At 44.4% G+C, this 13,367-nt stretch overlaps 1 protein-coding gene across 13 annotated transcripts in view; it reads right to left on the reverse strand.

Moving 5' to 3' along the window:
- The window catches only part of RYR3 (ryanodine receptor 3), a 527,067-nt gene that overhangs the window by 306,248 nt on the left and 207,452 nt on the right, over positions 1 to 13,367 (reverse strand). For all 13 annotated transcript variants that reach the window (XM_083167836.1, XM_083167846.1, XM_083167845.1 and 10 more), the window contains exon 3: positions 4,088 to 4,195. In XM_083167836.1, coding sequence (XP_083023962.1) covers positions 4,088 to 4,195 — 108 coding nt within the window. The remainder of the gene's footprint in view (positions 1 to 4,087; positions 4,196 to 13,367) is intronic.

Below are 13,367 nucleotides of genomic sequence, written 5' to 3' on the forward strand. Positions count from 1 at the left end.
ACACAACACATAGTAAATGGTCTTATATCAGTGTATTAAAGGACTCATTTCAAACTTACTCTACCATATGTCCAATTACAGAATCCTCAGTCATAAAGGAACCCTGTCTATCGCTCATTTTATCGCCCAGTGTGAACAGGGCCTTACGAGTTAACTCAGTTCCGCACAACTACCATGGCATAAGAAAATATAAGGAATTTTTTTATTTTATTTATTCCTTACAAACAATAGGTACTTCTCCAGTTACAAAATAAATTTCAAAAGACAGGTGACTAGGAGAAATAATACACATACAGGAAGTTTAATGACACAGATAACGTGTCCACAACACATCCTGGCTTAAGTGTAGAACTAGGGGAAATTTTCAAAAAAATTCCCTTATTCTTGGCTTGGCTGCTCTTGAAAGGATACGATAGATTTATCATTTGATAGCTGCTTTGCAGTTCCAGCTATGACAGCTGGTGGACAAAAAAATGTAAAATGCAAATGCACTTCAACTAAGCATATTAAAATTAATAAAAAATAAATAAAAAAAAGAGCACACAATGAAAGCGATTTCTGTACACCATTCTATACTTTCAGGTAAATGTCCTGGCATAAAATTTCACATTAAATCTGGTCTAAAACATTTTTGATTCATACTGTTTAATGGACAATGTGAAAGTAGTTTGGACGAGTTAACAGTACCACTCCAGATGGCTCAAGTATTAGTGGCAGGGGAAGGGGCCCAAGTTCTATGATGTTCCAATAAGATGAAGTAGTTTTTATTGGAGTTTTATGATGTCTCGTTGAGCAGCGATTTCGTCCCCTTTGTCGATGGTGGGGGTGTGCAGACCCCCACAGGGAGCACCTTTGTCGCAATTTTCAATCACTTGGGTGCCCGCTGCCTGATTGACAGGCAGGGAGCATTCCAGGCTGGACACCCAGGGCGTGACCCAAAGAAATGCTGGGCGGGCCCCATGGAATGCAGTAGTTTCCCTAATTGCTCGGGGCGCCCGTCCCCAATTCGCAGAACACTGTGCAGCCAAAAAATGAAGTCCTGGGCTACTTTTCAGCTGCGAACTGAGGAAAAATCATTTGATGGTAAGTTACCCTCAAAGGATTATTCCTTTGAGCAGGAGTTTGCGAGTGGATGTGTATGTGAGGAGATTCATACGGGGAAGGGGGGGGGGGGGGAGGGAGTGTGTTCGCCAGGGCAGCATTATCCTGCCTACACTAGGAATCCGGCCCTCCTAGGATAGGAATCAGGCCCTAAGTTTGAGACAATGTCCTGTGGTAGTTGAATAGAGGAATGTAGACTCAGGCATTGATCAAATGGGGAGTAAAAGTCAAACACTACATTGGCTAGTGTTATATGTATATGTACATGTGTAACAACTGGGAAATTAATCCTGAACATGCTAAATGTATCCGTTGCAGAGAACAACTCAAAGCAAAAATTCCCATCGCTGGACAAGGAAGAGGGTTAAGAAGTAATACACTCGGACTGACTGAAGTTTGGTCAGCTCACTACCTTTAAGTAATGTTTTCTGATTTCTGGAACTAAAGAACTCGATTGAATGGATAACAAATAAAGACAATGGGCCAGATTCTCTAAGCTTCAAAAGTGATAAAATGGAGAGTGATAAACAGCCAGCCAATCAGCTCCTACCTGTCATGTCACAGACTGTGTTTGAAAAATGCCAGACAGGAGCCGATTGGCTGGCTGTTTATCACTCTCCATTTTATCACTTTTGAAGCTTAGAGAATCTGGCCCAATATAAGAGCTCATCTGTTTAGATGTCTGGTCCCTGCTCTGCTCTACTGACTCTGCTCTACTCTATTAGTGGTGAGTGGCATAAACACAGCGAGCGCCAGTTTTAGTCTTACCTGCTTAGTTTGATACTCAGGAGTGGATATATTATTTCCTTAATCTTTTTTTAGTCATTATTTTATATTTAAATGGTTCTACAAAGTATGTTTCCTGCTGGGAGGAGCATAATATACTGTACACAATACCAACTGTTCACATATTCCTCTTGGCACCAGATTCCGTTGAACATTTCCCCGCATGAGGCGAGAACCACTTAGGCAGCAGAATCCTACAGACAGCAGAGTCGATTTGGTTACCTCTCACACTGCTCCTGTCACCAAATGCTCTGCAGTTAGTGATTGCAGGAAGAGTTCAGTCTGTAGAGCGTCTTCCTGCAATCAGCACGTTTAGTAACAGTGTGGGAAAGTTAATAGAGGCTTGCAGTGAAAACCTTTATGAACATTTACCATTCCTAGGCCAAAAAAAACACCTTTGCCAATTTAACCCCTTCTGTAGCAAACCCGAGAATTTTCCATGTTGTGCCTCAGTGCCCAGTCTGGCGAGCCCGGAAAATTCTCAGGATTGCTACTGTTTACAGCCGGGCAGCGCTGCTGAGTTTAATCACTGAACTCAGGCAGCTTCAGCGCTGTCTGGCTCCCTCCCCTCTGCGGCGCCTCCGGCTCTCTCCTCCTCCCCCCTCCCTTCCGGGTTTTGTATGAAGTCCCCTGTGCCGGCTCATGACAAGCCAGCTGCTGGGGACAGGGACGCGGTGTGGGGGGCGCAGGTCCGGGTAGCCGCTGATTGACAGTGCAGCGGTGCTGCCCGGAGCCAGGGAGGCAGTGGTGGGTTTTTTTTAGGGGAGCACTCCCCATAAAAAACTCACCCAGTGGGGAGCGCTCCCCCCCCAAAAAAAACCACCACTGAAGGGGTTAACAATGGGGCAATTAAATTCTCAGCAGTGTAAAATTGTGTGAAACGCCTGTGAGCATCACTGATATCTACAGCACCCCAAAAGCAAACATTTTCCAGCCTACCTCTATGGAGTGTGAGGGACAAAGTGTTACGTTAGTGGTTGCGAGGTGCAGTAGTTCCAACCATATCTACGGCACATGGGAGCCATCACTGGACTGTCCTTTAATGATCTTAAAAATAAATGTTGACTTTAAATGTGTGAATGAAAAAAAAAAAGGTACTTATGTAGTAACTGGGCTGCCGATTTTGAAATCGGGTCCATCGCATCGCATCGCACCCGACCAAATCGCATGCGATGCGATGCGATGCGATGCGATGCGATGGACCCGATTTTTCCATAGGATTCAATGTTAAAATGGACTGAGTCCATTTTAACATGGAATTCAATGGGAAAAAGGGGTCCTTTTCATACCCCTACTATCCAAGTGGGCATGGAGTTGGATATAAACCTGTGGCGAGCGTAGCGAGCCACCGAGCCCGAAGCGTGGCGAGCGTAGCGAGCCCCGCGAGGGGACACAGAATACCGTCCCCTCGCGGGGCTCGCTTCGCTCGCCACGCTTCGGGCTCGGTGGCTCGCTACGCTCGCCACAGGTTTATATCCAACTCCATGCCCACTTGGATAGTAGGGGTATGAAAAGGACCCCTTTTTCCCATTGAATTCCATGTTAAAATGGACTCAGTCCATTTTAACATTGAATCCTATGGAAAAATCGGGTCATCGCATCGCATCGCATCGCATCGTATGCGATGCGATGCGATATCGCATCGCATCGCATCTGATTGTATGCCTTAACTTAAGGCATACAATCAAAAAATCGGCAGCCCAGATACTACATAAGTACCAAAAAAAATTATTAACAATTTTGTGAATTTGGTCCTAAACCTGGTTCTAGATAAAAACGGAGAAAAAAAAAAAAAAACGTTCGCAATTTGTATTCAGGACGTATTGTTATGTGCTGTTCGCTCTGCGTACAGCAATAATAAACATCAGTTGTCAAACATCAGAGCTGCATTCTAGAAAGGCAAGTGATCATCTCAACAAACAATTCATTAGCTTTACAGTCTTCATCAATCTGGTGAAAGGGAGAAAATGTTTAGAATGGAAACAGAACAAGTCTGATTTAATTTGGTGCTTTGAAATGTAACAATTATGCCAAGAAGCAGATCATAATCTCCAATGCAGACCTAAAAAACTTGGGTTAGATTTAGAATTGTATTACACATTTTCCATCATTATTGAGCATTGGGGCAACCATTGATTTTCCTGGCTTCATTGAATGCAGATTAAAAGAAAAGGTAAAGAAAAATATAAAAAAGTCTTACCCCTTCGTTGCCATTTGACATTGTGTTTGCCAACATTTCTTGAAGGGCCCGGACAGAAAGGGACTGCTCCAGCACAAAATTGCAGATACAAAGGTCGGGAGGGACATACTGCAGAAAAACAACACAAGGATTAAGTTCAGTATGATTAGGAAAATTAAGACAAAGCAAAATATAGAGACATTTTTATCATGGGGGTATTCAAAGTTCCCTTTAAACAGAAAAATGGTGAAATGGCGTCTGTTTTTGCAAAAAAATAGATGGAATTCGCATTGTATTCAATGCTTTTCCTTAATTCCAATTTTTGGAAACAATCTGAAAAGAATTATAGAAACAGATGCTAATGCAAAAAATTTGCGACGATTCAGCAAATGCAGATTCAGCGGTTCAAAAAGCCAGAACTGCAGATGCGAATTCTTGGTTGTTTCCCTTACAAAAACTTCAGGGATCAAATAGTCGAATCCTGTTATTTCCAAAATCGGAAATACTGTAATATGAAAGATTCAATAGCCCCCTATCTACAGCGTAAATATTTAACATTAAACATCAGTCTGCTTCTATAAACCACAACAAAGATAATGATTAATTCAATTAAGTGGTACAAAAACAGTCATGTCACAAGAATCGCTATTGTAATAAAGCAATCATCTAAAAGTACTTATGTCTTAAACCTTCCAATGAAGCTCCCCATCCATGTAAAAATATCTTTCATGGTGGTTGTTTTTTTTTTTTTTTTTCAAGTTGAGAACATTCCCCATTTTATTAAAAAGGTATTTAACTTCCGGTTCCGGCTCCTATGCTGCTGGCTGCAGACTGAGGGAACACCCCGGCTCAATCACCGCTAAAAGACCGCAATTGTGGCCAGAGGCACAGACGCCGGCGCCCAGCAGTCCCTGGCACCCCATGGACAAATTCTTGTCCTCCTCCATTCCCCCGAAGACGCAGCACTCCTAGGCAGAGAAGCGGGCGGTAGGATCCAACATGGCCGCCGCCAGAGCTGACATGCGGCCGGAGGATGAGGACACATGCGCAGGCACCAGCACAGCCTCCTCTGACACAGGTACCTCTGCACCGCTTTGCCCTAAAGCTGCACATGCCCCCAACCCCCTTGGGGAAGCCCCTGCCACATATGCAGACATTGTTAAAGCTATACAGGAAACCATGCAGCCTATGATGGAAGCACAGGCTGCTAGGTTTGATAAGGCAGTGCTGGACATAAAATCCCAGCTGAAAAACATGTCTTATACCTCTTTTATACCAAAACGCCGGTTTGCACCTGGCTTTTTGGACCCAGCTTCAAGCCGGGTGCGACCTGGCGTTTGGACCCTTTTACACCAGCACTCCCCCCTCCACCCGGCGCAGGTGGTTCCTGAGCCGCCGCTTGGAGATGACATCATCTCCAAGCGCAGTTCACTGCCACTGGAACCCGGACCGCTGCGCTGGGAGCAAGCCCAGCAGTAAGGTAATCTGCTGGGCTGCCCCGTTCCACCATGCACCATCCTAGCCCTCGTCCAGGAGGTGAATGGATGCCGCACACAGGACCTGGGTAGAAGTCCTGTGTAAAGGGACACGGCGTGACCCATTTACACTGCCGCTGACCCGGGTTTATGCGGCGGTGAAAAAGGGGTATATAAAAGACTATCAATTACAGACAACAGAGTGGGAGAATTATTCCATGATGTGTCCCAGCTCACACAGGACACAGCCTCACTTAATAAGGAACACTGGCATATACTTAATAAACTGGACAACCTGGAAAATCGTTCAAGAGGAAACAACTTAAGAGTGATAGGATTACATACCTCCCAACTTCTGTGTTGGGGAAATAGGGACACTCGCGCAAGCGCCCGAAAAGGGGGTGTGGCGTATGCAAATGAGGGCGTGTCTTATGCTAATTAGCCGCAACCTCATTTTCATACGAGAATAGACTCTGTGCGCATGCGCACAGCGTCTATTCTATTAGATTGGGGGGTCTCCCAACTGCCACCCCCGCAGCGGGACAATGCCTGCCGCGGGTGGGACAGCGGGACAGGACCCGAAAATCGGGACTGTCCCGCTGTAATCGTGACAGTTGGGAGGTATGGGATTAGCTGAATCTGTGAGAGGAGCAGAGTTATACACCTTCCTCCAATCCACCCTGCCAGAATTACTGGAAATTCGGGACATATGTGGGGATATGGTAGTGGAAAGGGCACACCGTATTGGACCCACTCAGAGAGGCTCTGGAGGGAGACCGCGGGTGGTTATCTTTAAAGCCTTAAATTTCCAGCACAAAGAAGCCATTTGGCATGCTTCCAGGAAAAAGCTTGACCTCACCTGGGACGGGGCGAAATTATGTATCTTTCAAGATTATTCAGCAGGTCACCAGGGCCCGCAAGGCTTTTACCCCCATATGCACTCGCTTATTTAAGGATTCTAAAAAGTTTGCATTATTATACCCTGCTAAACTTCGCATATTTGTGGGTGATACATACCGGGAATTCTCTACTGCGGCATACGCCGAAATGTTCCTAGGAGAGGAACGCTGTGCGGATCCCACACCCGCTCCCTCACACGCAGACACTTAAAACAACTGAATTTTTATGAAGGATACAAAAATTTCTGCCAGTTTGGGAGGTACAGTACAAACGTAAGTTTACTGCAGGGTCACTGTCTTCGCCCTCCCCAAATACTACTGTCAAGATATGATCACGTTTATCACCTGCTTTATTGTATGAACACATTGGGGACACATGTTTTCAGTTTATTTGCTCTAAGTTTATATTTTTCATTGCTGGACTGTTGACACGTCGTTGCGTGCTAGCCGGATGTTCTTTTTCTTCCTCGAGAGCCGGGCTGTGCTAGGAGCTTTTTCTCTGTACATACCTGAGTATAGAAATATTGCTATTACACCCCGGAAGCCCTGATACGCCTCGTAGACCTACAGAGCTCTTGAAGCTCCAGGTTGTAGCTACTTTATAAATGTCTATGTTTATATATTTTATAATGTTTTTTTCTCTTCCCCTTGTATGTATCTTCCCTCATGTGTCTTACCCTAGGTCTCACTGGGTCTTATTTTATGTTTCACGTATAGCCTTAAGACAAGAAATATCCATGTATAAAGATGTTCTGATTGTGTCTATGCATACCCCCCATAAGTAACTATGACTGAAATTAGGAACATGGAATATAGGGGGTTTCAATTTATCAATTAAATGGAAGAAAATCCTCATGTACCTGAATAAAATGTCGATAGATATACAGTAGCGCTCATACAGGAGACGCATTTATTGACCTCAGAAATACTTCAACTGAATACTCTTGGTTGGGCGGTGGTGGTTTATGCCTCCTATTCCTCAAAAGCATGGAGGGTGGCCATCCTGGTCAAACACAAAATTCCCATAACAATACATTCCTCTGATATAGATCCTGATGGGAGATTTGTCATTGTAGACGTGATGATCCATACAACTCGCTATGTGATCTGTAATCTGTATGCACCAATCACATATCCACAGGAGTTTTTCCCTCAAGATTTTAACAAAACTAGCCCTTCACTCAGGCTCATAATTGATCCTGGGCGGGGACTTCAATCTCGTAGCGTCCAACGCAATGGATTGGAACACCCCCCGTACTTCGAGATCCAAATTGCCCAAACTGGGAATTCCTGCATTCATGAAGGAACTAGGTGTGGTTAATGTTTGGATGGCCTGCCACCCGCCAGAGAGGGACTACGCGTGTCTTTCGGCGGCGCATGGCGCACTCTCCCGATTAGATTATGTGATGGTCTCTGACTTTATGTTTCCCAAGATAAGTAATGCAAAAATGGAGGCTATACACACCTGTTGGATCATGCTTTATGTTGGTTTAAGATATCCATCTGCGCGGACAAACGCCCTATATGCCAGTGGAGGTTTCCCCTCACATCTGGCAAACTCCATAAAATTCAGGAATATGCTAGAGGCCGTGTGGATGGATTATAAACATAATAATGCTGATTGTGAAAGTAGTGATCCGATACGGTTTTGGCAGGCAGTGAAACCTGTAATTACGGGGGTAATCTTCTCTTACTGTAAAACACTCCATAAACAAAATAATTCAGAATACCCCGAGGTCTAACCCAAATTAACAGACGCGTACCAAAAATGTACTTCTAATCCTAACCCCTCTTCAAGACAAAAGTACTATTACCACAAAACGCTATTTGATATTATGTCTAAAATGGAGACTAGGTTCACTCTCCATAGAGATACAACATTTTATCGCTATGGTAACGATATCGGTATGGTAAGTCAAGCAAACTCCTTTCCAGCCTGCTAAAGGGTCATCATCCGACCACTGTGATCCCGGCATTACGTAATGGGAATGGGGATCTAGTTCGATCAAATGCCCAGATAACAGATTTGCTTAGATCCTTTTATTCCAAATTGTACTCTAACCAAACTATCGATGATACTAATAAAAATCAGTTTTGGTATAAAATATCCCTTCCCGAAATGTCTGCATCACAGGTAGCTTCTTTAACTTGCCCAGTGTCAAGTGAGGAGGTCCAAATAGTTATAAGTAGTCTTAAAAACATAAAAAGGCACCCGGCCCGGATGGGCTTTCAAAGTAAAATTGTAAATTTCTGTCACCTAGAATTTGCAGACGCCTTAAAAGAATTATATAATAAAATGCTGTCAGGAACCCCTCTACCATCCCATTTTAATTTGACACATATTAGGATTATCCCCAAACAAGGAAGGAATCCAGAGTTACCAGAGTCATATCGCCAGATCTCCTTACTAAATACAGACTACAAAACATTTACCAAAATTATATCTAACAGATTAAAACTGATAATGCCATCTCTGGTACATCCAGATCAAACTGGGTTCATCTGGGGACGCCAGTCGATCACAAACATACTGACTGTGCAACAATGGAGAAAACCGAGAGTACAGCGTCTAATATTATCTTATCCCTAGACGCAGAAAAGGTGTTTGACCTGGTGACTTGGTACCATCCCTTCACGACCTTAGACAGGTTTGGGACATCTCCAGATTTTGTAAAGCTTCTCAAAATGTATACGCCAACCCCACAACCCAAATAATAGGACATTTGTACCTTTCTTCCATATTGAAAGAGGCACCCGCCAGGGATGCCCCCTATCACCACTGCTGTTTGCACTGGCACTAGAGCCCTTACCAGTAGCTGTAAGAAATCTTCCCTCATATACTGGAATTAAGGTGGGTAATACACAATGCAAAATTGCCCTATTCCCAGACGACATGTTATTGTTTGTTTCTGACCCCTTGGGGTCTATTCCCGCCATAGTGACTGAAATAGAAAGATTTGGATCATTTGCGGGCTACAGGGTGAATTATACCAAAATCAGAGATTATAACATTGAGTGGGGACACCTCAGGGTTTAATTCACACCCAGTCCTATCTCAGTTCCCTATTGCATCAACATTTAGGTATTCAAATTCCACCTAAATTAGAAGACCTGTATGACAAGAACATTAAGCCCATCATAACCTCCATAATACAAATACTCATCAATTGGAGGGACTTCCCTCTTTCCTTGATGGGTCGGGTAACTGTGTTAAAATCAATCGTATTTCCCAAATTGACATACAAATGTTACCCATTCTGTTGTCCAAATTTGACCTAACCAGAATAGAACAAGCATTTAAACAATTATTATGGGCAGGGGAAAAGCCTAGGATTGCATATAATAAGCTGAAGCTCACAAAACAGGCGGGAGGACTGGCTGTCCCTGATCCTGTGCTATATGGAAGGGCAACACACTTTAGATATGTCACGGATTGGGTGTGGAAACGCTCGATCTTTGTAAACTATGATTTAGAACTGGAATTATTTCACCCCTACTCACCAGTGGCTCTGTCGCATACCCCTAAGAAACACCTGCCACCTCAAGCCCTGGAAAATATTTTATTTAGAAACACTTATATGGCATGGATTGGCACAAATAAAAAACTGGGAAGAAACCCTTCCTCCTCCTCATACACAACGTTATGGGGGAACCCCCAGTTCACCCCTGGACTTCACAATTCTACCTTCAACACTTAGAGAGATGTAGGCATCAGCTCCATTTGGGGTGTGTTCGGCCCAGGAGGTGGGGTAGTACCCTTTGAGACTTTAAAGGAAAAGTTTCCTATAGCAAATAATCAGTTTTACATGTATTTACAGATGAGACCTTTCATCCAAACCATGCCAGCTGCCCTACCGCTGACAACACGCACAGACCTTGTCCACCCCCTTCTCCAAATGTCACAAAATAGTACATTCAGGCTAAAATACTTTTATACAACTGCAAACCAGACTGATATATCAGGATTCTGGAAATGTACAATAATGGCATGGCAGAAAGACATTCCAGACTTGCCAGATGAACAGACACTAATAAAACATAATCAAAAAGTTTGTAAATATCTACATTCAGCGGGGTTGGGGTGTGGGGGGGGGGGAGCTACTGTGGCCTTTGTCTCCAGAGCCCTCCTTCCCCCGCTGGCTTTCATCTCCCTGCCTGTTGCCATCCCCTGGCTCCATGCGGCAAGTGGACATCCATTGATGTCAGCTGCCCGCCACCGCCACCTACGGGGTGGCCAGATTAACATGGGAAAACTCAGCATTTACATAGGAGTGCCCATGAAATGCTGGGAGTTCCCATGGGTGTGACTATCCGCTCCCCGCAAACCCCCCCCCCCCCCCGACCGCAGCCATGGGTGCAGTCTGTTCCACGGGGCCGCACGCACCGGTCATATGCACCGGTCAGTCCTTGGCCCTCTCCTCTTCTCCCTCTACACCACCTCTCTGGGCACCCTCATCAGCTCCTATGGTTTTCATTACCACCTTTATGCTGATGATACCCTAATCTATCTCTCCTCCCCCGACTTATCCCCATCACTTCTGTCCAAGGTCTCCGAATGCCTCACGGCCATCTCAGCCTGGATGACCCAACGCTTCCTGAAACTAAACATGGCTAAAACTGAACTTCTAATCTTCCATCCCCCGAACATCCCCTCTTCTCCCACTATCTCCATCAGCATTGGTGAAACCGAGATCACGTCCACCGACCAAACGCGCTGCCTCGGTGTCATCATTGACTCCTCCCTCTCTTTCACCCCCCACATTCGTGCTCTCTCACAGTCTTGCCGCTTTCACCTACGCAACATCTCACGCATCAGACCATTCCTCTCCACTGACTCGACCAAAATTCTCATTCACTCTCTTGTCATCTCCCGCCTTGACTACTGCAACATCCTTCTCTCTGGGCTACCTCTCACCCGCCTCGCACCTCTCCAATCCATTCTTAACGCTGCTGCTAGGCTCATCTTCCTCTCCCGCCGCTCTACCTCCGCCTCCCCCCTCTGTTTATCTCTTCACTGGCTCCCCATTCCTTTCCGAGTTCTCTTTAAACTCCTCACCACCACCTACAAGGCTCTCTCCTCCTCCACAGCTCCCTACCTCTCTTCACTGATCTCTATCCACACTCCCTCCCGTCCTCTTCGCTCCATCGCTGACCGCCGACTGACCTCTCACCTAATCACCTCCTCCCACTCCCGTGTCCAAGATTTCTCTCGCGCTGCCCCCCTGCACTGGAACAACCTCCCGCCACCCATCAGGCTATCTGATTCCCTTACCTCCTTCAAGCGCTCCCTCAAAACCCACTTTTTTCGACTAGCCTATCCCTCCTCCTAACCTCTTTTGATCCTCCTATCCTGCCTCCATTCCCCTCCGTTCCTACTTATCCTATTGTATTTCGTTCGTCCACCCACCTATTTTTAGTATGTTAACTCTTATGAGCAGGGCCCTCCTTCCTCACGTACTCACCCTACCTCATTACCTCACCTGTGCTCCTGTCCTGTTCTTCCCTTCCTCTACTTCATCTTCGGTCTCCTTGACTATTTTGACACCTACTTCTGAACTGATGCTGATTTTAGTTCTACCAGCTATACCCCTATTTATACTGTATCTTTCTACACACCCTGTACGTTACCTAGTAATTTTTTTTTTTTTTTTGTTTGCTATGTACGGCGCTGCGGACACTTTGTGGCGCCTTATAAATAAACGTACTACTACATGCTCAGAAATGCGGTTGTGCATACGAAATTCCACTCAGTGCTGTGCATGCGAAACTCCGCTCAGTGCTGTGAAGCAATTATGCTAACCATTACACCGTCCATGCTGCCCCATGTTCCATGGAGCTCAACGGTTGTTCTCTTACTAAATAAACCATAACAAATCAATTTTTTTATTCTTGTGTTATCAAATGGCAAAATGTCTTATTCATACCCCTTTCACATCGCACTTTTAAAACGGTATATTGCCGTTTTTTTTCCATTTTAAAACGTTTAAGGCTGCAATGTGAAAGTGCCAGAGTTGATTTACCGGTTAAAGTTAACCGGTATTTTAACACGGTTAAAAAGCAGAGTCCTACACGGTTCAAAGCCGTTTTTTAGGCAGTTTGAACAGCTCTATTTCAATGGCTTGAAACGTGTCCCTTGGGGGTTAAACGGGTTGAATGTTTGAATGGTATTAAATGATTTTTAGAACGGTTTTCACCTGCAATGTGAAAGGTCTCAAGGTTTAGACCCGTTTTAAAGTCCCATTTAAGAATACCGTGTCATTACCCATTTCTGCAATGTGAAAGCAGTATTAATCGCTCTCCCTCACTACACCATACAGTGCATTGAGTCTATGTCTGCATTTACCTGCATCATATCTATTGAAAAGTTCATACATTGTTTTCATCACCCATGTGTGTCACTCCCACGCCGGACTTTACACTCAACAACTGCATCATAATGTGCTTAATATCTATTACACAAGCCTAATATTTCAAGGTCAAAGGTAATCACCTAGGAAGTTCTCAGTAACAATTTAGTGCCCAGATCTATATCAAGACTTATAACCTCATCTTATTCTTGGCTTCAAGGCTTTGCCGACGCCATTATCTGTGGAGTTTGTTATAAAGCAATAGGACTCCTCTGTAAAGTCCAGTTAATTTATCGGCTGATACCGTATGAAACAGGTACATAATGTACATAATGTACCTGTTACATACAGTATCAGCCGATAAATTAAAGTTAATGTTGTTTTTAATGTAATAATGTACCATACAATATTACATTAACAACAACAACAATTCAACACCATTGAATACCTGTATCTCCCACCTCTTGCTAGCCAGTCTATTATGAATGGCTCAAAGCCATATACTATACTGAAACAAAGAGTTGGTGTCCAAACAAATCAAATATAAAAAAAAAATGTTTTGGTTTTGATGTGGCATACA

Source organism: Crinia signifera, chromosome 12 (assembly GCF_055691185.1).
Source record: "Crinia signifera chromosome 12, ASM5569118v1, whole genome shotgun sequence".
Lineage (NCBI taxonomy): Eukaryota > Metazoa > Chordata > Amphibia > Anura > Myobatrachidae > Crinia > Crinia signifera.